The sequence below is a fragment of the Oryctolagus cuniculus genome, chromosome 15 (genome assembly GCF_964237555.1).
Source record: "Oryctolagus cuniculus chromosome 15, mOryCun1.1, whole genome shotgun sequence".
Classification (NCBI taxonomy): Eukaryota; Metazoa; Chordata; class Mammalia; order Lagomorpha; family Leporidae; genus Oryctolagus; species Oryctolagus cuniculus.
The window spans coordinates 85,864,666-85,887,596 of NC_091446.1; the positions used below are offsets into that span (position 1 = coordinate 85,864,666).

Below are 22,931 nucleotides of genomic sequence, written 5' to 3' on the forward strand. Positions count from 1 at the left end.
AGCGCCCGCCGAGGTCTGAGCGCAAGCGCCGCAAGGCTCTGTACTCCGCTTCGGTGTCACCGCGAGGACCCCACACCACCGTCCACCAGGCGCTCACTTTAGCTACCCCACGTCCCAGGCACCCTGCGCAGCCGCGTCTCCCAGCCAACCCGACCGGCGGCTCGCGGAGCCTCTCGGGAAACGTAGTTCCGACCGCGACGTCAGCCTGCGCGCGGGCTTCGCGCATGCGTAGTTCCCCAGCTGCGCCCACTGTGGGCTTCCGCCGCGCCTCCTGTTTCCTCCACTGTCGCGGTGGGGGCGTCGTGGAGCCGCCCGGTGGACACGGTCTTCTAGGACCAGTGTAGCACACGGGTGAGGCCTGGAGGGTTGGGCGAGGACCGAGAAGGCCTCGCGCTGCTGGGGACGGGAGGGAGCCGGCGGGTGCCGGGCGGTGCGGGGTGGGCCCCGTGGGATCCCGGAGGGTCCCCCGAGGGCGGGAAGTGAGGCAGAGCCGCCTGGGTCAGACCGGGTCCCAGGCGCCCTCCGTGCTGCCCCGACGTGCGGGCCGCGCGCGGGGGCGGGTGCGCATGCGCGGCGGGGGCGGTGCGGGGAGAGGGCGGGAAGGCGCGGGCCCGGGCCCGGAGGAGGGGTCGCCCGGCCGCGGGTCTCCGGGCGCGGCCCTGTGCCCGCAGGCTGCGCGCCTCGGTTCCTCCTGCAATGCTGTCTGGCCGTGTCCCTCACCGCCTTCTCATATCGACTCTCCCTGCTTTTGAGAAAGGTCTTAGAAAGTTACCTGTTCTTGTCTCATTTCGTAGAAATTTTTTGTTTTGTTCTGAAGATTAGTGACTTTTCAGAAGTGAAGACTGAAAATCAGTTCTCCTGACTCCTAAGTCGGTGCTCTTCACTTTCCACAGAAGCGAGTGACTTATAAAACATCCTTTTAGAAACAGCAATAAAATTAAAGGTGTTAAAACATTCTTTTTCTTTTTTTCCTCTTTTTTTTTTTTTTTTTCCTGAAAGATCTATGTATTTGAAAGGCAGAGTTACAGAGAGAGGGAGGGAGAGAGAGGCGAGGTCTTCCATCCGCTGGTTCACTCCCTAGATGGCTGTGATGGCTGAAGCTGTGTGGGTCTGGAGCCAGGAGCCAGGAGCTTCTTCTGGGTTCCACGTGGGTGCAGGGGTCCAAGCACTTGGGCCATCTTCCACTGCTTTCCCAGGTGCATTATCAGGGAGCTGAATGGGAAGTGGAGCAGCTGGGACTCGAACCTGCACACGTATGGGATATGGTATGCCAGCCCCTAAAACATTCCTTTTCCTTGAAGCACTGTTTTTGATAGCTCTCTATGGAGTCAGTAGCCCAAGGTTAAGTAACAGGAGTAGGAAAATGATAGCCCTGAGCATATTTTACAGCAGTTTAGTGAATTGTTAATACACGATATTGTTGTTTAACCAGTATTGTAATTTTAAATTGTAAATACCAAAGGAAATTTACATTATTAAAAATCCTTAGGAAGCCAATATTTATATTTACTCAGTGAAAAATCTTGTGCTGCCTGCCAGGCAGGCATCCAGTGTCAGAGCTCCCATAGCAGAGCACTGTATCACACATCCTGGCTGTTCTACTTCTGATCCAGGTCCCTGCTAATGTACCTGGGAAGGCAGCCTGTAAGGGCCCAAATACTTGGATCCCTACCACCCATGTGGGAGACTCAGGTGGAATTCCTGGCTCTTGGCTTCACCCTGGCCCCAGCCCTAGCTGTTATAGTCTTCTGGGAAGTGAACCTGAGGATGGAAGATTTTTCTTACTCTTTTTAAAGAATTCTTTATTTATTTGTGAGGCAGAGTTACAGACATAGGGAGAGGTCTTCTGTCCACTGGTTCACTCCTCAAATGGCCACAATGGCCAGGGCTCGGCCAGTCTGGAACCAGGAACCAGGAGCTTCTTCCGAATCTCCCATGTGAGTGCAGCGGCCCAGACACTTGGGCCATTCCTAGACCATTAGCTGAGAGCTGTATCATAAGAGGCATGGTCAGGACTTGAACTGGTGCCAAAGTGGGATGTTGGCGCTGCAGGCAGAGATGTAACCTACTACTACGCCACAGTGCTGGCCCCCTTTCTCACTCTTGTGCCTGATCTTTCTCTCTCTGCTCTGCCTTTTAAATAAATAATTTAAAAAAGATGTCTTTGTGCTTAAGTGCTACGTAATTAGGTTAGTCGTATTATCTATCTTGTACCATTCCCCTGTTATTCTGAAGGGTGAGAGGGGTGTTGACATTTTCTCACGGGGAGCATTTTGTTTGGTGGGTATGTGTAGGATTTTAGGGCAGGAGGATTGAGGACAGCCAGGTCTTTCATGACCCCATTCTTCTTTTAACCCAGCAGTAGCTTCAGAATTGTCTGCATTTGTCCAAGAAACAGCATACAATGAATACGGTAAGCTGTCTGCTTATTCATTTCCCGCTTTGTTTCCCAGTGGGTTTTGTGAATTTATAAGAGTTAGTAAGTTGGGGCCGGCACTGTGACATAGTGGGCTAAGCCTCCACCTGCAGTTCTGGAATCTCATATGGGGGCCAGTTCAAGTCCCGGCTGCTCCAATTCAGCTCTTTGCTATGGCCTGGGAAAGCAGTAGAAGATGGCCCAAGTCCTTGAGCTCCTGTACCCATGTGGTTCTTGGCTTTGGATTGGCACAGCTCTGACTGTTGCGGCCAATTGGGGAGTGTACCAGTGGATAGAAGACCTCTCTCTCTGCCTCTCCTTCTCTCTCTGTGTAACTCTGACTTTCAAATAAAATAAATAAATCTTTTAAAAAAAGTTAACATGTAAAAATGAGAAATTAGCAATAGATAAAAATCAGACATCCCAGAAAATCCACAGTAAGTGAGCAATAGCAGGGCCAAGTTGATGTGTTGATGTATATGTGTTGAGTCGTGAAGTTGAGCTGCAGATGTCTCTGATGTTTCCAATAACCATGGCAGAGAGGAAGACATTAAATTTTGGATTCAGACAGAGTGATTCCTGGGAAGACAAAGATTTCTGGAGGATATCTTTTTTTTTAAAGTTTTTTTGTTTTTTAATGATGGGATAGTAATATTTTCAAATCTTTTGGAAATGGCAATACATACTTTTTTTTTTTTTTAAAGATTTATTTATTTATTTGAAAGGCAGAGTTACAGAGAGGCAGAGGCAGAGAGAGAGAGAAAGGTCTTCCATCTGCTGGTTCACTCCCCAAATGGCCCCAATGACCAGAGCTGAGCTGATCAGAAGTCAGGAGCCAGGAGCTTCTTCTAGTTCTCCCATGCAGATGCAGGGGCCCAAGGACTTGGGGGCCATCTCTCACTGCTTTCTCAGGCCATAGCAGGGAGCTGGATCAGAAGTGGAGCATCTGGGACTCAAACCAGTGCCCATTTGGGATGCTGGCGTTGTGTGCAGTGGTTTTACTTGCTATGCCACAGTGCTGGCCCTGATATATATGTTTTAAAATGTATTGTCATGTTTATGAAAGTATTTGCAGAACCAATAAGGGTTTTTAAAAATGTTACTGTTTTAGGGGCTAGTGCTGTGGTGCAGTGGGTAAAGCTTCAATAATTGTAAACATTGTGTGCTGATTGGATCATGTCACGTAACGTTTCCCTTTCTCATGACCTGTTGATTGGAGCCATTGAGATCCTCTTACGTACTCAGGAAGTATATAATCGATTATTGTGAGCTGTGGTCACCCTGCTGTACTTTGTAATGCAGGGAGCTTACTCCTATCTGATTTCGTACCCATTATCTAACCTCTCTCTAACCTGTCTCTTCCATATTCAGGTCATGTTCAGGTCAACTTCATTTTGGCTTCCTCATGTGAGGGCCCATGTGTGATATTTGTCTTACTGTGTCTGCTTATTTAACTTACCATAATGTCCGTAGTTATGTCCATGTTGTTGCAGGTAACATTTTATTCTTTTTTTATGTGTGTATATACACCTCATTTTCTTTATCCATTCATCATTGGTTGATTGTCTATCTTGACTAGCGCTGGAGTAAACATGGTGGTGCAGGTATCTTTTTAATGGGATGGTTTCATTTCTTTTGGATATATCCACCATAATGGGATTGCTAGATCACATAGCAGTTCTATTTCTAGTTTTTTAAGGCTTCTCCATATTATCTTTTGTAGCGGCTATACTAATTTATATTCCCACCAGCAGTGTGTAAGAATTTCTCTTTCTCTGCATTGTCCTTAGTGTTTGTTACTTTTTTGTAGTAGGCTATCTCATTGTGGTTTACTTTGCTAGTCTTATGGAGTCTTTTTTCTGCTGCCTGTATTTCTTTCTTTCTTTTTTTTTTTTTTTTCGATAGGCAGAGTTAGACAGTGAGAGAGAGAGAGACAGAGAGAAAGGTCTTCCTTCTGTTAGTTCACCCCCACAAATGGCCGCTATGGCCGACGTGCTGCGCCGATCCAAAGCCAGGTGCTTCCTCCTGGTCTTCCATGTGGGTGCAGAGACCCAAGTACTTGGCCCATCCTCCACTGCCTTCCTAGGCCACAGCAGAGAGCTGGACTGGAAGAGGAGCAACTGGGACAGAATCTGGTGCCCCAACCGGGACTAAAACCCGGGGTGCTGGCGCCTCAGGCAGAGGATTAGCCAAGTAAGCCGCGACACCGGCCTCTTTTTATTTATTTATTTATTTATTTGAAGGGTAGAGTTACAGAGAGGCAGAGGCATACTATTTACGTTCTATGTTTTATATAGAATTTGCTCTCTCTCTATATATAATATATATAGTTTCTAAATGTGTGGATGTATTTTATTTGATACACAAATATTTGTGAATGTGTCTCCACTGAATTATATTCCTTACATAATACACCCTGTTGGGGTGAGCACTGTGGCACAATGGTTTATGCCACCACTTGGGACACCTGTATCATATCAGAGTGCCAGTTCAAGTCTCAGCTAGCTACTCTGTTTCCAATCCAGCTTCCTGATAATGGTTAACTCCCCAAATGGCCACAATGGCTGAATCTGGGCTGACCAGAAGTCAGAAGCCAGGAGCTTCTTCTGGGTCTCCCACGCAGGTGCTGGATCTTGCACTGGTGCCCATATGAGATACTAGCACTGCAGGCAGCGGCTTTACCTGCTAAGCCACAGCGCTGGCTCCGGCAGTTTGTATTTCTTGAGAATGACCATTCAGATCCTTTGGCTGTTTCATAACTGGGCTGTTTTTGTTGTTGTTGAGTTTCTTGAGTTCCTTATATAATCTGGATTAATTATTTGTTGGTGAGTAGCTTGCAAATATTTTCTACATTCTGTTGTCTCTGTTGATTCTTTGCTGTGCAGAAGCTTCAAATGATATAAATCCATTTGCCTAGTTTTGCAAAGGTACCAAGAATATTTATGAATGAGTACATACATATTTAACACTTTTTAATATTTTACTGCGTTCACTTATAATAAATACTTTATATACATATTCCTATATGTATATACATGTACATACTATTTTTTGAAGGAAGTGTGGATATACTAGTATGACATAATATGTGGTCCATGCCAGAGTTCATAAAATAAGGAAAGATGTATGTACTACTTTAGTGTATGTTTTCCAAATATCTTTCCCTGCTCTGGGTTACATTTTTATTCTTTCTATTAAGAAAGATGGCTAATTTTAATATAATATGATTAATTTGTGTCCTGTTTAAAAGTCTTTGCTTATCCTGATATCATGAAGAAAAATTTCCTGTGATATTTTCTGTCACTTTATTGCTTTGGCTTCTAAACTTTAGACCCATGCTAATGAGGATTCCTGTTTACACATAAGAGATCCATGAATATTCATTATCATTAAACTAGAACCATTTATTGAAATGATTGTTCTCCTGTCACTCTTGTTGTGAATCAAATGACTATACTTGGGCCTATTTTTGAGGTCACTGTTCCGTGTCATTAAGCCTGTGTCATTTAAGCCTGTGTTATTCTATCTTCATTATGGTATCTGAAATAAGATAGTATTTCTGCTGACTTTGATTTCTTCAAAATTGCTTGTTTTATTCACAGGCCTTTGCATTTCCTCCTATGAATTAGCCTGATATTCCTCAGAGTATCAGCTGGGGTTTTGAGATTGCCATGCTTCTGTATGTATGACATCATGGGGAGAATTGATATTTTTATGATACTGAGCCTTCCCATCTGGCAGTCTGTTAATGTTATTCCATTCTTTTGGTGCTTGTTAAGTTTCCTTCATTGTATTTTATAATTCTCTTTATAGAGATTTTTATATTCTTCCTACTGTTGTTAATTATGTCTTTCAAATATATTACTTTTCTGATTGTACTAATAAAATACCTAACATTTGTTTTCGTGAACTCATAACCAGTTTATAAAATAGTGCTTTTATTTAGATTTTTCCATGTATATAATTGTTTTATTTATTACTCTAAGGACTTTAGAAAATGTTGAATAAAATTGGAAACAGCAAGCATTCTTATATTAGTCCTGGTTTTTAAGTTGAATACATTCCATATTTCAACATTAAATGTGATTTTTAGAAAAGATTTATTTATTTATTTGAAAGAGTTACAGAGTGGCAGAGGCAGATGCAAATAGAGAGAGGGAGGGAGGGAGACAGAGAGAGATTTTTTTATCTGCTGAGAGAGAGAGGGAGAGAGAGAGTGAGAGAGCTACCTTTTATTTGCTTGTTCACTCCCCAAATGGCTGCAATGGCTGGAGAAAGGCCAATTCAAAGCCAGCAAGAACTTCTTCCAGCTTTCCCACATGGGTGCAAGGGCCCAAGGACCTGGGCCATCTTCTGCTGTTTTCCCAGGCCATAGCAGAGAGCTGGATTGGAAGTGGAGCAGCCAGGTCTCAAACCGGTGCCCATTTGGGATGTCGGCACTGCAGGTGGTGGCTTTACCCACCGTGCCACAGTGCCAGCCCCTAAATATGATATTTGATAGAGGTATTTACAGAAATTGTATGTGTTATTGAGGAAATTTCTTTTTATTCCTAGTTTGCCAAGAGATCTATAGATATGATCATCTATTGGGTTATATAGCATTTTTACTCTTATTTCTGTCCTTAAGAAAAATTCATGGTTGTCTTGACTTGTTCATTCTCCATAAGCCAGTTAAAAAGTGATTTTCCCTCAGATTCTACTTTTATTTTCTTTCATCAGTTCTTGTCAGCCTGTGATTCACTCTTGTAAATCAACAAAGTCAAATTAATAATGCCTGTTAAATCCTTATTTTCATTCTAGACTTCCAGTAATATGTTTCAAATTTGGTATTTTTGAGACTTATCTTGATTAAAAACCATGCCTAAACTATTTTGCTGTAGGAATGAGATAAGTTCTTACGAAATAAAGTAGGCTGTCTTTCTAAGTTTTTAAAATCTTAATGAGAATTAAGTTACAATTTATAACCTATGCCTTACAATTTCCTTCTGTAGATCTCTTGTGTTGTTATATTCTTGAACATAGTAAATTATCATATATATATGTGTATATATATATATATCAGATATATTGGAGACGACATTATGAGTGAAGATTTCAGCATCCTAACACTGGCTTTTACTTCAGAGACACTGTGCCAGAGAGCAGGAACAAGAACCATGGTCATCATCTGCAATTCCAGTCATCTTGAACATGCTGTCAAAAATCCATGCCTCTCTGGTCATATTAGAATTTGAATTGCTGAAAAGCTGAAGATGAAAGGACATAAGGACTCTCAAGGAGGTCCCAGAGATGAACTGATCCACACCTCCAGGCAGGCCCTGACTCATGGACTTTGCTTTGGTGAGTCAGCACAAGAGGGGATGTTATCATACTCTATTTATAGAGCAGGTATGAGACAGGGCTAATGAAGGCAGGGCATGCCCGTGTGCCAGCTCTGCCCAGTTGCACAAAAGATAAGGCAAGGAGCAATACACAGGGTCTTCAAAAAGTTCATGGAGAATGAATATTGTGAATAAACTATGCATGCATTTCAATAATTCATTTGCAACAAAATAAGCTTGTTATAATAGGTTTGAACAGAAAATAGTTTGAGGCATATGGAAAGATAAGACATCAGTTTGAAATGAGTCCCTATTAAGGTATCCTTAACTCTGCCAAAATTGAAGCAAGAACAAACTTTAAATTTTATGGTATAGCTTGGATGGAAAAATGCACAATCATTGATACTTCACAAGTAGTTTATGGGGACAATGCTCAAAAGAAATTGGTTTACAAGTGGGTAACTTGTTTTAAAAAGGAGGGAGAGATGATGTTGAAGATGAAGCCACAGTGACTGACTATTCATATCAATTTGCAAGGGAAACATCAATCTTGTTTGTGTCCTAATTGAAGAGGATTGATGATTAACAGCAGAAACAATAGCCAACACCATACACATCTCAATTGGTTCAGCTTACACAGTTCTGATTGAAAAACTAAAGTTAAGCAAACTTGGTGGGTGCTCAGGCTTCTGCACCCAGATCAGCTGAAGACAAGGGCAGAGCTTTCTGTGGAAACTTTATGCAAGTGAAGTCAAGAGTCTGAATTGCATTAGGACGTGAAACATGGCCTTACCAGTATGATCCATAGTCAAAGCACAATCAAAGCAATGGCTACCAAGAGGTGGACGTGGTCCAGTGAAAGCCAGAACAGACTAGTCAAGAACAAAGGTCACAGCAACAGTTTTTGTGATGCTTGGGGCATTTTGCTTGTTGACTTTCTGGAGGACAAAAGAACAATAACATCTGCCACTTAGTGTATTTGGAGAAAGCCAAAGCTTTGACAGAAAAACTAACAGAAAGTTCATCCGAAGAGTACTTCTCCATCACGACAATGCTCTTGTTCCATTTCCCTGTTCAAACAAGGGCAGTTTTGTCAATTTCAGCAGCAGATCATTAGGCATCCACCTTACAGTCTTGATTTGGCTCCCCTGACCTCTGTTTCCAATCTTAAAAAAAGGTCTGTAAAGGATGTCCATTTTTCTTCAGTTAATGTAAAAAGGACTGATTGCCCCAGTGCCTTGTGAATGGACTCAATGACTTGTACTATTGCCTACAAAAGTGTTTTGAATTTAAATGGGATTATGTTCAGAGCTAGTTTATGTATTTCTATTTTTAACTTTCAAAAAAAATAAAGTTACTCAACCATCAATTCCCTGAATAACTTCCATGGTTCTTTCTCTCAGGCATATCCTCATCTCCTGTGCTATTTGCCTTTCTGTGGATTTCTTGAATGTGTTAGAAACACCTTGTCTGCTTGTGCCATGGCCTGTGCTTATGGAGAACATGCTACTGTTCTACCATCAACTGTACTTCCCTAGTGAAACTCAAAACAGTAGTAATTTTGCTCCTTAGCTATAACATTAATCTATTTTGTATGCACTTTCAGTTTAGCACTTGTAACATGTTTCTGCATATATTATATTTTCTTACAGATTATATGGTCCTTAAATGCAAGAAGATATTTATTAATCTTAGCATTTCCTATAATTGTTATAGGTGCATTCTGGGAACTTGCCAATTCTTTTTGCATGAATCTATGATACAATGGTAGAACATTCCTGTTACGATTTCTTTTTCCTCCCCACAGTATAAAGCAAAATATTCTGTAAACCATTTAGGTAATGTGTAAACAATAATCATGGGTTAATCCCATGCAGCTTTTCCATGTCATCTAATTTGGAACTTTTCAGATGGAACAGAAATTCCAGGGAGCAGTATCATTTAAGGACGTGACTGTAGGATTCACCCAGGAAGAGTGGCAGCACCTGGACTCCAGTCAGAGGTCTCTATATAGAGATGTGATGCTGGAGAACTATAGCCACCTCGTCTCAGTAGGTAAGGCCTGTTGGCTATATAATTCCAGGACATTTGATGATCTCTTCAGTTATGAAGCTTAAGGGCACCCTGTACAATTTAATGATATTTAGAGTTGGAATCCAAGAATCTGTTTCTGTTGATTATATATAGGTAGCCAGAAGATATTTGTGTTCCCATGACCTCTTCACTGAGCAGCTCCAGAGTTTTCCTTTCCTTTCAGAGACTGTGAAATCTAGACTCTCTGATCCAAATCCTAAATTATTTCTGGTTAACAGGGTTTTGTGTTACCAAACCAGAGGTGATCTTCAGGCTGGAGCAGGGTGAAGAGCCGTGGATACTGGAGGAAGAATTCTCCAACCAGAGTTTCCCAGGTGAGTTAATGTTTGCTGTACAGATGAACATCTGGGCATTTAGTATTCCTTGTAGTTCATTGAGAGCTTGGCAACTTTGGAACATTTTTCAAAAATGTCTCTTTATAGGTAGTAACCCTTGTGGTGATGGAGAATACTGATTCTTCAGTGAAACTAGATATGCCTCTCACAAAAGATTTTCTATTTTTAATTAATTTTTGACTGTCATTTTTATATCTGATTGGTCCCTTCTTTGCACTCTGAAATTTACTGTTGTTTTTCTTGATTACGTCACATTTCTTCAAGCAGTTTCTGTTGCCCACCTTAGGTCCATTGTGCTACATTGCTGTATTCTTTTTGTTGCCAGACATTCTTTCATATATTCATTTCTTAATCCCAAAAATAATTTTGAGTCCTTACTATATGCAATTATTTTCTTTCTTACTTTTTTTAAAGTTTTATTCATTTGAAAGTCCAAGTTAGAGAGAGGTATCTTTTTTTTTTTTTTTTTAAAGATTTATTTATTTATTTGAAGATCAGAGTTACACAAAGGAGAGGCAGAGAGAGAGAGAGGTCTTTCATCTGATGGTTCACTCCCCAGATGGCCGCAACAGCCAGAGCTGTGCCGAACCGAAGCCAGGAGCCAGGAACTTCTTCCAGGTCTCCCACGTGGGTGCAGGGCCCAAGGACTTGGGACATCTTGTACTGCTTTCCCAGGCCATAGCAGAGAGCTGGATCAGAAGAGGAGCAGCCAGGACTAGAACCGGTGTCCATATGGGATGCCAGTGCCTCAGGCCAGGGCGTTAACCCACTGTGCCACAGTGCTGGCCCTGAGAGAGGTATCTTTCATCTACTGGTTCACTCTCCAGATGGCTGCAATGGCCAGTGATGGGCCAGTCTGAAGCCAGGAGCTTCTTCCACATCTCCTGCATGGGTGGCAGGGGCCCAAACATCTTCCACTGTCTTTCCTAGGGTATTAGCATGGAGCTGAATTAGAAGTGGACCTACTGGGACATGAACTGGTGCTTATGGGATGCTGCATTGCAAGTGATGACTTTACCTGCCAAACCACACACCAGCCCCTGTGCAGTCATTTTCTAAGACCTGAGGGTATAATTTTAAAATAATGTCTCTAAATGAGTTTATACAAATACCACTAAACATAAAAACAGATACTTTGCATATTTAATGTCTTGTGATGTGAAGAGTATCAAAGAAATCACACGTTTATCAAATGTGGTAATTTACAAAGAATCATCTAGGAAAACAGGTAAGAACTTTGAATGAAGTGATTGTGTGAGCTGTTAGGATTCTTTCTCTTGTCAGTATGGGCAACAGCAGCTGCTAAGTCCATGGGCAGAAATGTGCTTGGTGATTTTGAGAAAGAACACAAAAGTCACAGTGGCTGAAGGGAATTCTTTGATTGGAGTTAGTGGCAGGAGATGATGTCAGATAGCCAACTGTATTCCAGAAGATGGGAGGGTCCTAACCATTACTACTTGACTTAATTTTTTTTCTTAAATCAGTAAACGAGTAGCATGTGATTTATATTTGTGTAAGATCTCATGTGGCTCTGTAGAGAAGACGGGATGGGTGTGAGCATAGAGAGCCTATTAAAGGACTGTTGAGGTTCTCCTCCTAAGTGATTGTGGTGGGTTAAAGAAACTGGAAGGCATGAGGTACGAGAAGAGTTGAATGTAGGGCAATGACAAAAATACTGACATTTGTAACGTCAGAGTACTAGAAAAAGAAGACTGAAATATTTAAAGTAATTGAAGAAATAACGTCTGAAAGCTTCTTGTATAGTGACACCAGGTATGGTAAACCAGAAGAAATTGAACTTTTGCAAGTTAAAGGCAGACAGTTCTGAAAGGACTCACTGTGGAGCAACATAGTGCCCAGGGTGAACGCCAGCATCTTTCTCATCTGAAACCATTATGGCCTGGAGGAAGTAGTACGTTTTTTCAAGTGCTGAAAGAAAGGAACTATTAAATTAAAATTTTATATTTTGTGAAAATACATGACTAAAGAAGGTGAACTAAAGGTATTCTCAGACAAAAGAAAACTGAAAGTGTTGCCTTTAAAATATGGCAAGAGGAATTTCTAAGGGAAATAATGCAGGGGGGCATGGAACTTCAGAGAAGAGAGAATGTTGGAAGTTAGAAAAAAATAGGAGTAAATATAACAAGCATCCTTCTGACTTCCTAAAATAATACTAGTATTTGATAGAGCAAAATTTATAATACATGATTTGATTCTGTATATGTAGAGGATATACCTAAGACAATTATATTTTACTTTTTTAAAGATTTAGTTGTTTGACAGGCAGAGTGACAGAGAAAGAGGTTAGACACAGAGATCTTCCATTTCCTGGTTCACTCTCCAAATGGTCACAACGGCTTGGGCAGGGCCAGACTGAAACCAGGAGCCCAGAGCTCCATCTGTGTCTTCCACCTGGGTGGCCAGGGCCCATGCATTTTGGCCATCTTCCGCTGCTTTCCCCAGCACATTATCAGGGAGCGGGATTGGAAGTGGAACTGCTGGGACTTGAACTGGCACTCAGATATAGGATGCTAGCATGTAGGTGTCAGCCTAACCCACTGTACCACAGTATTGGCCTGGCAATTTTATTTATATATATATATATATATATTTGACAGGCAGAGTGGACAGTAAGAGAGAGAGAGACAGAGAAAGGTCTTCCTTTTGCCGTTGGTTCACCCTCCAATGGCCGCCGTGGCTGGTGCGCTGCAGCCAGCACACCGCGCTGATCCGATGGCAGGAGCCAGGTACTCATCCTGGTCTCCCATGGGGTGCAGGGCCCAGGCACTTGGGCCATCCTCCACTGCACTCCCTGGCCACAGCAGAGAGCTGGCCTGGAAGAGGGGTAACCGGGACAAAATTCGGCACCCCGACCGGGACTAGAACCCGGTGTGCCGGCGCTGCAAGGTGGAGGATTAGCCTAGTGAGCCGCGGCGCCGGCAGCAATTATATTTTAATAGTGAGGAGAGTGAAGTCACTTAAATGGAACTAAGATTTCTACATTCCACTTGAAGTGAAAAAATGTCGATGCTAATAGACTATGACAAAGTTGCAAATGTACCTGTTAAAATTTATATAAAGGGAACAAATTTCATGTATTTCATATATACAGGTTTTTTTTTTTTTTTAAGATTTGTTTATTTGAAAGAGTTAGGCAGAGAGAGAAGGAGAGAGACAGACAGACAGACAGACAGACTCTTCTATTCACTGATTCACTCCGCAGTTGGTCACAGTGGCTGGAGCTTTGCCAATCTGAAGCCAAGAGCCAATAGCCAGGAGCATGCTTTGGGTCTCCCATGTGGGTGCAGGGGCCCAAGGACTTGGGCCATCTTCTACTGCTTTCCCAGGCCATAGCAGAGAGCTGGATCAGAAGTGGAGCAGCCGGGACTAGAACTGTCACCCATATGGGATGCCGGCGCTTCAAGACAGGGCTTTAACCCGCTGCACCACAGTGCCGGCCCCCAGCAAATATAATCTTTAATGGTGAAAGTCCAAATGCTTTTCCTGTAAACTGGGGACATTGCAAGTATGTTCACTACCACCACTATTTCCTATAGTACTGTAACTTCTATCTAGCACAGTAAGACAACAAGAGGGAATAGAAGACATACAGATACACAGAGAAGAAACAAAACTGTTCATATTTACAGATAATATTGTGTATATGGAAAATTTTAAGGAATTTTAAATCTTTACAACTAATGAGTGATTTCCACAAAGTTTCAGGATATAAGGTGAACACAGGTATAAATCACATTTCTCTCTACTAACAGTGAAACACATGAAAGTCTAAATTAAAAACAGCACCATTTATAGTCATTCCATAAAAAGTTAGATAGTCATGTGCTACATAATGATGTTTTGGTGAATGATGGATTGTGTATACAACAGTGGTCCCATATGGTTATGATGGGGTGGACATTTGGCCCAGCAGTTAAGACATTGCTTGGTATACCTTTGTTCTGTTTTGAAGTGCCTGTGTTTGAGTCCCAGCTCCAGCTGTACTTTGGTTCTGGCTTCTTGCTAATGCATACAATGGGAGGTAACTGTGATGGCTCAAGTAGTTGGGTCCCTGGCACCCATGTGGGAGACCCTGATTGAGTTCTAGACTCTGGCTATGGACTGACCGATCCCTGGCTATTGCAGGTATTTGGGGAGTAAACCAGTGGTTGGAAAATCTGTTTCTGTTTCTCTGTATCTTTGCCTTTCAAATAAAAAGTATACATTTTAAAAACATTTAATAAAGCATTATAACAGCTAAAAAATTCCTATTGCCTAGAGACATTGTAGTCATTCTAAAATCATAGCAAAAACACATTCCTTACTTGTTTGTAGTGTGCTGATGTAAGCAAACCTGGCTACCAGTTATATAAAAGTATAGCATATATAATTAAGTACAGTATATAACATGTTTTAAAAAAGATTTTTTTAAAAATTTATTTGAAAGAGTCCCAGAAAGAGAGGGAGAAACAGAGAGAGAGAGATATTCCATCCACTGATTCACTCTCCAGATGGTCACATTGGCTGGGGTGGGGCTAGCCCAAAGCCAAGAGCCACGAACCTCTGGGTCTCCCACGTGGCTGACAGGCCATCAAGTACTTCGACCATCGTCCACTGGTTTCCCCAGGCTGTTCCGTTATCAGGGAGCTGGATCAGAAGTAGAGGCAGCATTCATGTGGGATGTCAGCCCCAGTATATGACATTTGATAATGATAATTAACAGATGTTTACTGGTTTGTGTATTTGCTATGTTATACTTTCTATTATTATTTTAGAATGTACTTCTTAGACTTATAGAAAAAAAACTGCTGTTAAACAGCATACTGTATTACACTGGCAGATACCTTAAATGTATCTTTACTAAACATATATATATATATACACACACACACTAAATGTATATTTACTAAAACTCTTGATTTTATAAGAATACTATGGTGTTCCATATAAAATCACCTAGGGATGTACTCCTCATAATGTATTTCTGGTGTTAAGTGAACTGGACTACTGGAGTGAAATTGAACAAAAGATACATAGGACTCCAAGGACCAGCACTGTGATAAAGTTGCTGTGTAGCCGGTAAAGCTGCTGCTCGCAGTACCAGCATCCCATATGGGCGTTGGTTTGAGTCCCAGCTTTTCACTACTGATTCAGCTCTCTGCTATGGCCTGGGAAAGCAGTAGAGGATGGTCCAAGTGCTTGGGCCCCTGCACGTGGCTTCTGATGTCTACATGAATTTGTATTTAATTTTAAGGCCTTGTAGTTTTACTTAGCTGTTGTAGTAGACAAGTCTGTTCTTTCCCAAATTCATGGTGGCTCCTTTGAATATGTGGATCAGGTCCTATTTCATTTGTGGAGAGTTTCCTTAATAGTTTTTAGTATTAGACTTGTTTTATTTATTTTTACAAAGTATAAATGTATGTGTGTGTTAAACATGATAATTTTAATTGGAACTACAAGAACATTTCTTTACATTTAATTTTCTTTTTTCTTCATTTTCTTATGTTGCCTTTTCATCTTGTTTCATGTCCTAATTCAGTACTGTTTATTAAAATTTCAGTTATGTCTAATTTCCCTTTGAGCTTTTTATAAAAAAATTCTGCTTGAGAAGCAAAATAAAATATGAAGACTGGGTTGCTTAAACAATGTAAGTTTCTTTTCTTACAATTCTGTAGGCTTAGACTACAAGATCAAGGTGCCACAGAGTTGGTTTCTGGTGAGGCCTATCTCTGGCTTGCAGATGGCACCTTCTTGCTGTGTCATTACATCCATTACATGACCCTTTCTCTGGACACACACACACACACACACACACACACAGAGAATATGCAAGCATGCACTCTAGAATCTTCATCTATTAAGACACTAGTCCTCTTACAGTTCTGTCCTTATGACCTCTTTAGCCTTAATTATTCTCTAAAAGGCCATATCTCCAAATACATTCACATTGGATGTTAGGACTTCAGCTTGAGTTGTGGGGAGAGGTACAATTTAGTCTATAACAGTTTTCTTGTAATTTAAATCCTATTTCCTAAGATCCCTTTGTTGTTTGTACATTTTCATTAGTGATGTTGATTAACTTGCCATGTCTTACATTTCCCAGTATATGTTATGTGTTTCTGTTAGGCCATCACAAAACACACCAAACACCTGAGTAAGGGAAAGGGTTTATTGGGGGAAAAGCCAGCAGGCTGGAGGGAAGGGGCGAAGAAGGCAAGAGAGAGAGAAGGAGACTGTAAGAGAGAGAGACAGAGAGGAGAGAGCTAGCAAGGAGAGGAGAGATGGGAAGAGAGACGAGAGGAGCCAAGAGAGGGGAGAGAAGAGCCAAAAGAGAGCCACATGTTCAGGAACAGGCCCTTTTAAAACTTTGCTGGAGGGCAGGCAGGAAAGCAGGAGCAGTGAATCCCATTAGGATGGGAGTCGGGCTTGACACAGGTAGTTGGGCCATGTGGCTACCTGGCTTTCAGCTGTGGCGGTGGGAGCCAGGGCATAGGATGTAAATCAGGGTGTAGATCGTGCCACAGATAAAACTGCACCATTTTCCTACCAGTATGCTGAGCAATCATCTTCCTGAACTCACACATCTTAGTACTTTCCCACTCAGTGGAACTTTCCCTTTTATGGGAACAGGCTTCTTTGTGTTCCCTCAATTCCAGGACTGTTTGCTCTTTTCCCTATGATCCCCGCAGTCTCCAGCTGACTTTGATCAAAGACACGGGCTGTCTGTATCTTCTATACTTGAATATTTCCCTACTTAGTTGGGATTTCAAGTTAGAAGTGGTCTATATCCTTGTTATAGTAAAGTCATGAATTGTTTCAGGTAATGTTATTTGTTGTCATCATATTGATCCTTATAGTTTTTTTTCCTTTGGAGGATGCGTGGAGAAGTTTAGATGGAAGCATTTACTATTATGCATAACATTTATAAATTGGAAATCAGATGTGTGTGTTCCAGCAGCCAAATTCTTTTCCCCATTTTGTCTGTGCCATACCTTTATTTCTAATTTTTTGTGTTTTCACCTCAAATACTTTAAATTCTGTGCATACAAACATTTACACATATATGTACACACATATATAGGCATGTGCATATTTACACATAAATATACTTGCAATTATTTTCATCCTTAAAAAATTGATGAAAAACCAGTGTCATTTACAACATATAGCATTTATTAAAGGTCTCATTCTCCTAAGAAATGTGTTGTTATTTGTATGGTAGGATTAATTTCTCTTATTTCTAGGAATTTGGAAAGCTGATCACCTAAATGAAAGGAGCAAAGAAAATCACCTGAAACATTTTTGGGAATGTATATTCATCAATAACAAAACACTGACTAAGGAACAAGGTAATATAACCGAAAAACCATTTAGCTTGGACATAAATTCTTTTCCTTCTAGAAAAGTACTTTGCCAGTTTAACTCAGGTGGATTGAATTTCAATAATATTTCAGAACTGGTTATTAGTAAGAAAAACCATTTAGGAAAAAAGCCTGATGAGTTTAATGCCTGTGGAAAATTTCTGCTCAAATTTAAGCAAGAGAAAACTCACACTAGAGAGAAAAGTGAATTTTTTAAAAATGGGGAAACTATAAGTCATCATGAGGACCCAGCTCAGCATGAGAAGATTCACACTTTAGAGCAAGATTTTGAATACAGCACACCTCAGGAAACCTTCCTTGAAAAGGAAATATTCAGTACACACAAGAGAGGGATTACACAAGAAAATGATTGTGAATTAAATGAATATCAGAGAACTTTCCGTGATAATTCATGCCTCTTGTTCCATCAGATACTGCCCTTAAAGGAAAATCACTATGCGTTTAGTAATTGTCAGAAATCCTTAGGTTTGAAGTCCACCCTATGGAAACATGGAGCACATGTGAGACACTATGAATATAATGAAAGTGGATATAATTTCAGGAGGAAGTTATCTTTCTTACAACTTCAGAAAATTCATAAAGGAGAGAAGCGCTTTGCATGTAGTGAATGTGGGAAGGCTTTCTGGGAGAAGTCCCACCTTACTCGACATCAGAGAATACACACAGGAGAGAAACGTTTTCAATGTAGTGAATGTGGAAAAACTTTCTGGGAGCAGTCAAACCTCACCAAACATCAGAGGTCACACACAGGGGAGAAACCTTTTGAGTGCAATGAATGTAGGAAAGCCTTTAGCCACAAGTCAGCCCTCACATTACACCAAAGAACGCATACAGGTGAGAAGCCCTATCAGTGTAATGCATGTGGGAAAACCTTTTATCAGAAGTCAGACCTCACTAAACATCAGAGAACACACACAGGACTGAAGCCCTATGAATGCTATGAATGTGGGAAATCCTTCTGTATGAATTCACACCTTACAGTACATCAGAGAACTCACACGGGTGAGAAGCCCTTTGAGTGTCCTGAATGTGGGAAATCCTTTTGTCAAAAGTCACATCTTACACAGCACCAAAGGACTCACATAGGGGATAAACCCTATGAATGCAATGCATGTGGGAAAACATTCTACCACAAGTCAGTACTCACTCGACATCAAATAATTCATACAGGGTTGAAACCTTATGAATGTTATGAATGTGGGAAAACCTTCTGTTTGAAGTCAGACTTGACAGTACATCAGAGAACTCACACAGGGGAGAAACCCTTTGCATGTCCTGAATGTGGGAAGTTCTTCAGTCATAAGTCAACACTCTCTCAACATTACAGGACACACACAGGAGAGAAACCCTATGAATGTCATGAATGTGGGAAAATCTTTTACAATAAATCATATCTGACTAAACATAATAGAACCCATACAGGGGAGAAGCCCTATGAATGCAATGAATGTGGGAAAACCTTCTGTCAGAAGTCACAGCTCACTCAACATCAGAGAATTCATATAGGTGAGAAGCCTTATGAATGTAATGAATGTGGAAAAGCTTTCTGCCATAAGTCAGCTCTAATTGTACATCAGAGAACTCATACAGAAGACAAGCCCTATAAATGTAATGACTGCGGAAAATCTTTCTGTGTGAAGTCAGGGCTTATTTTACATCAGAGAAAACACACAGGGGAGAAACCCTTTGAGTGTAGTGAATGTGGGAAATCATTTAGTCACAAATCATCCCTCACCGTACATCACAGAGCTCACACAGGAGAGAAATCCTGTCAGTGCAATGAATGTGGGAAAATTTTTTACCGTAAATCAGACCTTGCTAAACATCAGAGATCACACACAGGGGAGAAGCCCTATGAATGTAACATATGTAGAAAAACCTTCTCTCAAAAGTCAAACCTCATTGTACATCAGAGAACACACACAGGAGAAAAATCTTATGAGTGAAATGAATATTAAATATGTTCAGCCATAGGATAGCCTCCATTACATTTCACAGTATTCTGTTGTGACCTTGAACATTCAGTAACTTTCATCTATAATTTGGCCTTATTCAACATTGCAACTGTTAAGTGATATCCCAATACTGAATCAGGTTTTAGAGATTATTGGCATTTGTAAAGGGTTTCAGCAATAAATGCAAGTTAGATTGTTTCAGGAGGAATATGGAGGTGAAATTTTAAGAAATATAAATTGAAGATTTTCTATAGAAGTAATAAAATACTACAAGTTTGATACTATAATTGTCCTTCTGAAACCATCAGAAATTCTAATTTTTATGTATGTTTTAGAACCATAAAGCTTTAAAAAATTAAGAAATTAATAAAATTGTTTAATCACAGAAGGTGCGATAAGAGTACAGAGTTCCCATGTGCCTGTCATCAAGCTATTTCCAATGATAATATCTTATATAACCATAGTATATTAGGAAGTACAAGAAATTTATGATAACCAGATTCAAACTTTAATATTCAGATTTTACTATATTTTAAATGCTCCCTATATGAGTGTGTGTAATTCTATCAATTTAAGTATCCATCAACACAGTTAGATTATAAAACTGAAAAGTCTGGAATCTGAATCACAACAATGTTACAAAGGAATCAATATTTGATTTTGAGAAGTTCACTGGTGTTAATTGCATTCTTTTTGTAACCCTCACTCTTGTGACTGTTTGATTATGAAGCCTTTTAAAAGCATAGAGAGGTAGAATAACCAGGTTAAAATGATTAGATTTATCCTTAATGTATTCTGTGCATTGGGAGAAGAAATTCCTATTCCTTAATGTTCTTCTCTTCTCACCTGTGCTCCATCCCTTGTCTTGAGGACTATTTGTAAGCAGCTCCCTGCAAGACAGGGCTTAGGGAAAAGGCTCACAAATACAGACTAGATGCTGCTCATGTCTGTTGGGCTGTAAACCAGAGTTTTGACAGTTTGTGAAGGAGTGAGGCTGGAACAGAACCAGAATCAAGCTGGGATGGGGATTCTATTGACAATTTAAAAGTCATAGGCTATTACATGATCAGATCATGTAAATAAGATTACACAATCCAGTATTCTTAGGTTGTGGAATGATTGTGGATCATTTTCATTTTTGGAAACTAGGAAAATAAGAGAAATTATATCAAAAATTAGCAGAAAAATAAATTACGGTAAAAATTGATGAAATTGGAAGAAATTTTAATAAAACTCAAAGCTGGTCATTTGGAAAGTTTAATAATATGGTAAACTCGACTTGGTTAAATAAAAGAAGGAGAAAAATTGCTGATATTGGAAATTAAGGAGGATCCATTGCTATTGATCCCATAGACTTTTTTTTTTTTTGACAGAGTTAGACAGTGAGAGAGAAAGGTCTTCGTTCTGTTGGTTTACCCCCCAAATGGCTGCTCTGGCTGGCGCGCTGTGCCAATCCGAAGCCAGGAGCCAGGTGCTTCCTCCTGGTCTCCCATGCGGGTGCAGGGTCCAAGCACTTGGGCCATCCTCTACTGCCTTCCCAGGCTACAGCAGAGAGCTGGACTGGAAGAGGAGCAACCGAGACTAGAACCCAGAGTACCGCTGCCATAGGTGGAGGATTAGCCTAGTGAGCCGTGGCGCTGGCTGATCCCATAGACATTTAAAGGAACATGGAAGATTATGGACAACTGTGCCCAAAAATTTGATAACCTAGCTGATATGGACCAGTTCCTTTTAAGATTCTATTGGCACTCAAGAATAAATCTTGTTAAAAAACATATTAAGGGGAATTGGATTAATCATAGATAATTTTACAAAACAAAACAAAACATACCAGGACTGATGTGTTCACTGGTGAATTCTGCCAAACATTTAAGATAGAAATGATACCAGTTCTGTGCAGTACAGTGTTTTCCAGAAAATAATGGCAAAGGGAACACTCCTGATTCCATGAAGCCAGCATTTTTAATACCAAACCAGTATTACAGGAAAGGAAATATATAGACCAGTGTCTGCCGTGGGCAGAAGTCTTCAACAGAATATAAACAAATCAAATAACAAAGTATGAAAAAGATTATATACATGACAAAGTATGCAAGGCTTATTTAACATTCAGTAATCTACATATATATAGCATACCATCAGGTCAAAGATGAAATATCATCATACAGTAAATGATGTGAAAGCATCTGTTGATGACAAAGATCTATTCATGATAAAAGCCACTCAACAAACTAGGCACACAGAAACTTTCTCAACTTGATTAAGAACTGCTACAAAGCTTACAAGCTAACATATTTAATGTCTAAAATTTAGGTGCTTTCCCACTAAGATTAGGAGCAAGACAACATGTCCCCTCTCATTGTTACTTTTCAGAATCCTTGTGAAAATACTAGCTAATGCAGTGAGACAGGTAAAGGAAATGAAAGACACATAGATTTGCAAGGAAGAAACAAAACTATATTCACAGATGATGTGATTATCTTTGTAGTAAATTCTAACATAAAATCTACTTGCAGTAATAAGCAATTATAGTAACGTTGCAGGATGATACATGAGCAGACAATAAAGATACTGTTCAGTCACAGAAAGTCATGAAGGAACCTTAAGTGAATATTGTTAGCCAAAAGATGGCCAGTCTGAAAAGGCTTTCATGCTGTAGTTGTGACATTCTGAAAAGGAAAAAAAACTATGGAGACCATGAAAAGATAAGTGGTTGTCGGGTTCCGAGGAAGGGAGAATGGGATGAACAGGTGGAGAGGGGGTTTGGAAGATATCAAGTCTTTCTGTGGGGTACTGTAATGGTGGTTATATGTCATTATACAATTGTCAAAACCCACAGAATGCAAAACAGAATGAACACTAATGCAGATCTTGGGCTTTAGTTAATAGTAATGTATTGGTATTGGATCAACAAATTGTTAGCATATGTACCACACTAATGCAAGATGCTTTTAGAGGAAACTGTGGAGAAGAGATGAAGTGCCATATGGGAATTCTTTGTACTTTTTGCTAAACTTTTGTGTAACCCTATTTTCTGCTTAAAAAAGTGTATTAAATACCCTATACTCTGCTTAAAAATTGTATTGAATAAATAAATGAATAAATAACCAACCAACACACTCTGTATGTTTATAGCAATATTGATGAGTTTATGTAAACTGATATATGATTAAATAATATATATTGTAATATAATATATATATATATACACATATATAAAATCTCATATAATTTACTAAAAGGAAACCTGGCATTTAGTACTTGTTTTTCCATGGAGGAGTTACAGGGCTTTGGGTAACAGGACAATCTCAGCACTGTTAGGCTGATAACTACTAAGTACAGCTTTTCACTTTTCTAAGTCTTTTCAGAATTATCTTAAGTTCCTCATTACCTTTATGACATCTTATTTCTATAGTAAAGTATTTTTG

General features: G+C 40.2%; 1 protein-coding gene across 8 annotated transcripts; it reads left to right on the forward strand.

Moving 5' to 3' along the window:
• Window positions 1-204: 204 nt before the first annotated feature.
• Window positions 205-22,618, forward strand: LOC100353202 (zinc finger protein 33B). 8 transcript variants are annotated; one of them, XM_070058188.1, is made up of 7 exons: window positions 223-351; window positions 1,197-1,265; window positions 2,360-2,413; window positions 7,541-7,756; window positions 9,648-9,792; window positions 10,050-10,145; window positions 17,411-22,618. In XM_070058188.1, the coding sequence occupies exons 4-7, from the start codon at window positions 7,742-7,744 to the stop codon at window positions 19,492-19,494; spliced, it is 2,340 nt and encodes a 779-aa protein (XP_069914289.1). In that variant the 5' UTR covers window positions 223-351; window positions 1,197-1,265; window positions 2,360-2,413; window positions 7,541-7,741; the 3' UTR covers window positions 19,495-22,618. The 8 variants fall into 8 exon arrangements, with proteins under 8 accessions (XP_069914293.1, XP_069914287.1, XP_069914289.1 ...); XM_070058187.1 differs by having other exon boundaries at window positions 2,363-2,413; XM_070058189.1 differs by having other exon boundaries at window positions 237-351; window positions 1,082-1,265; window positions 2,363-2,413.
• Window positions 22,619-22,931: the final 313 nt, after the last annotated feature.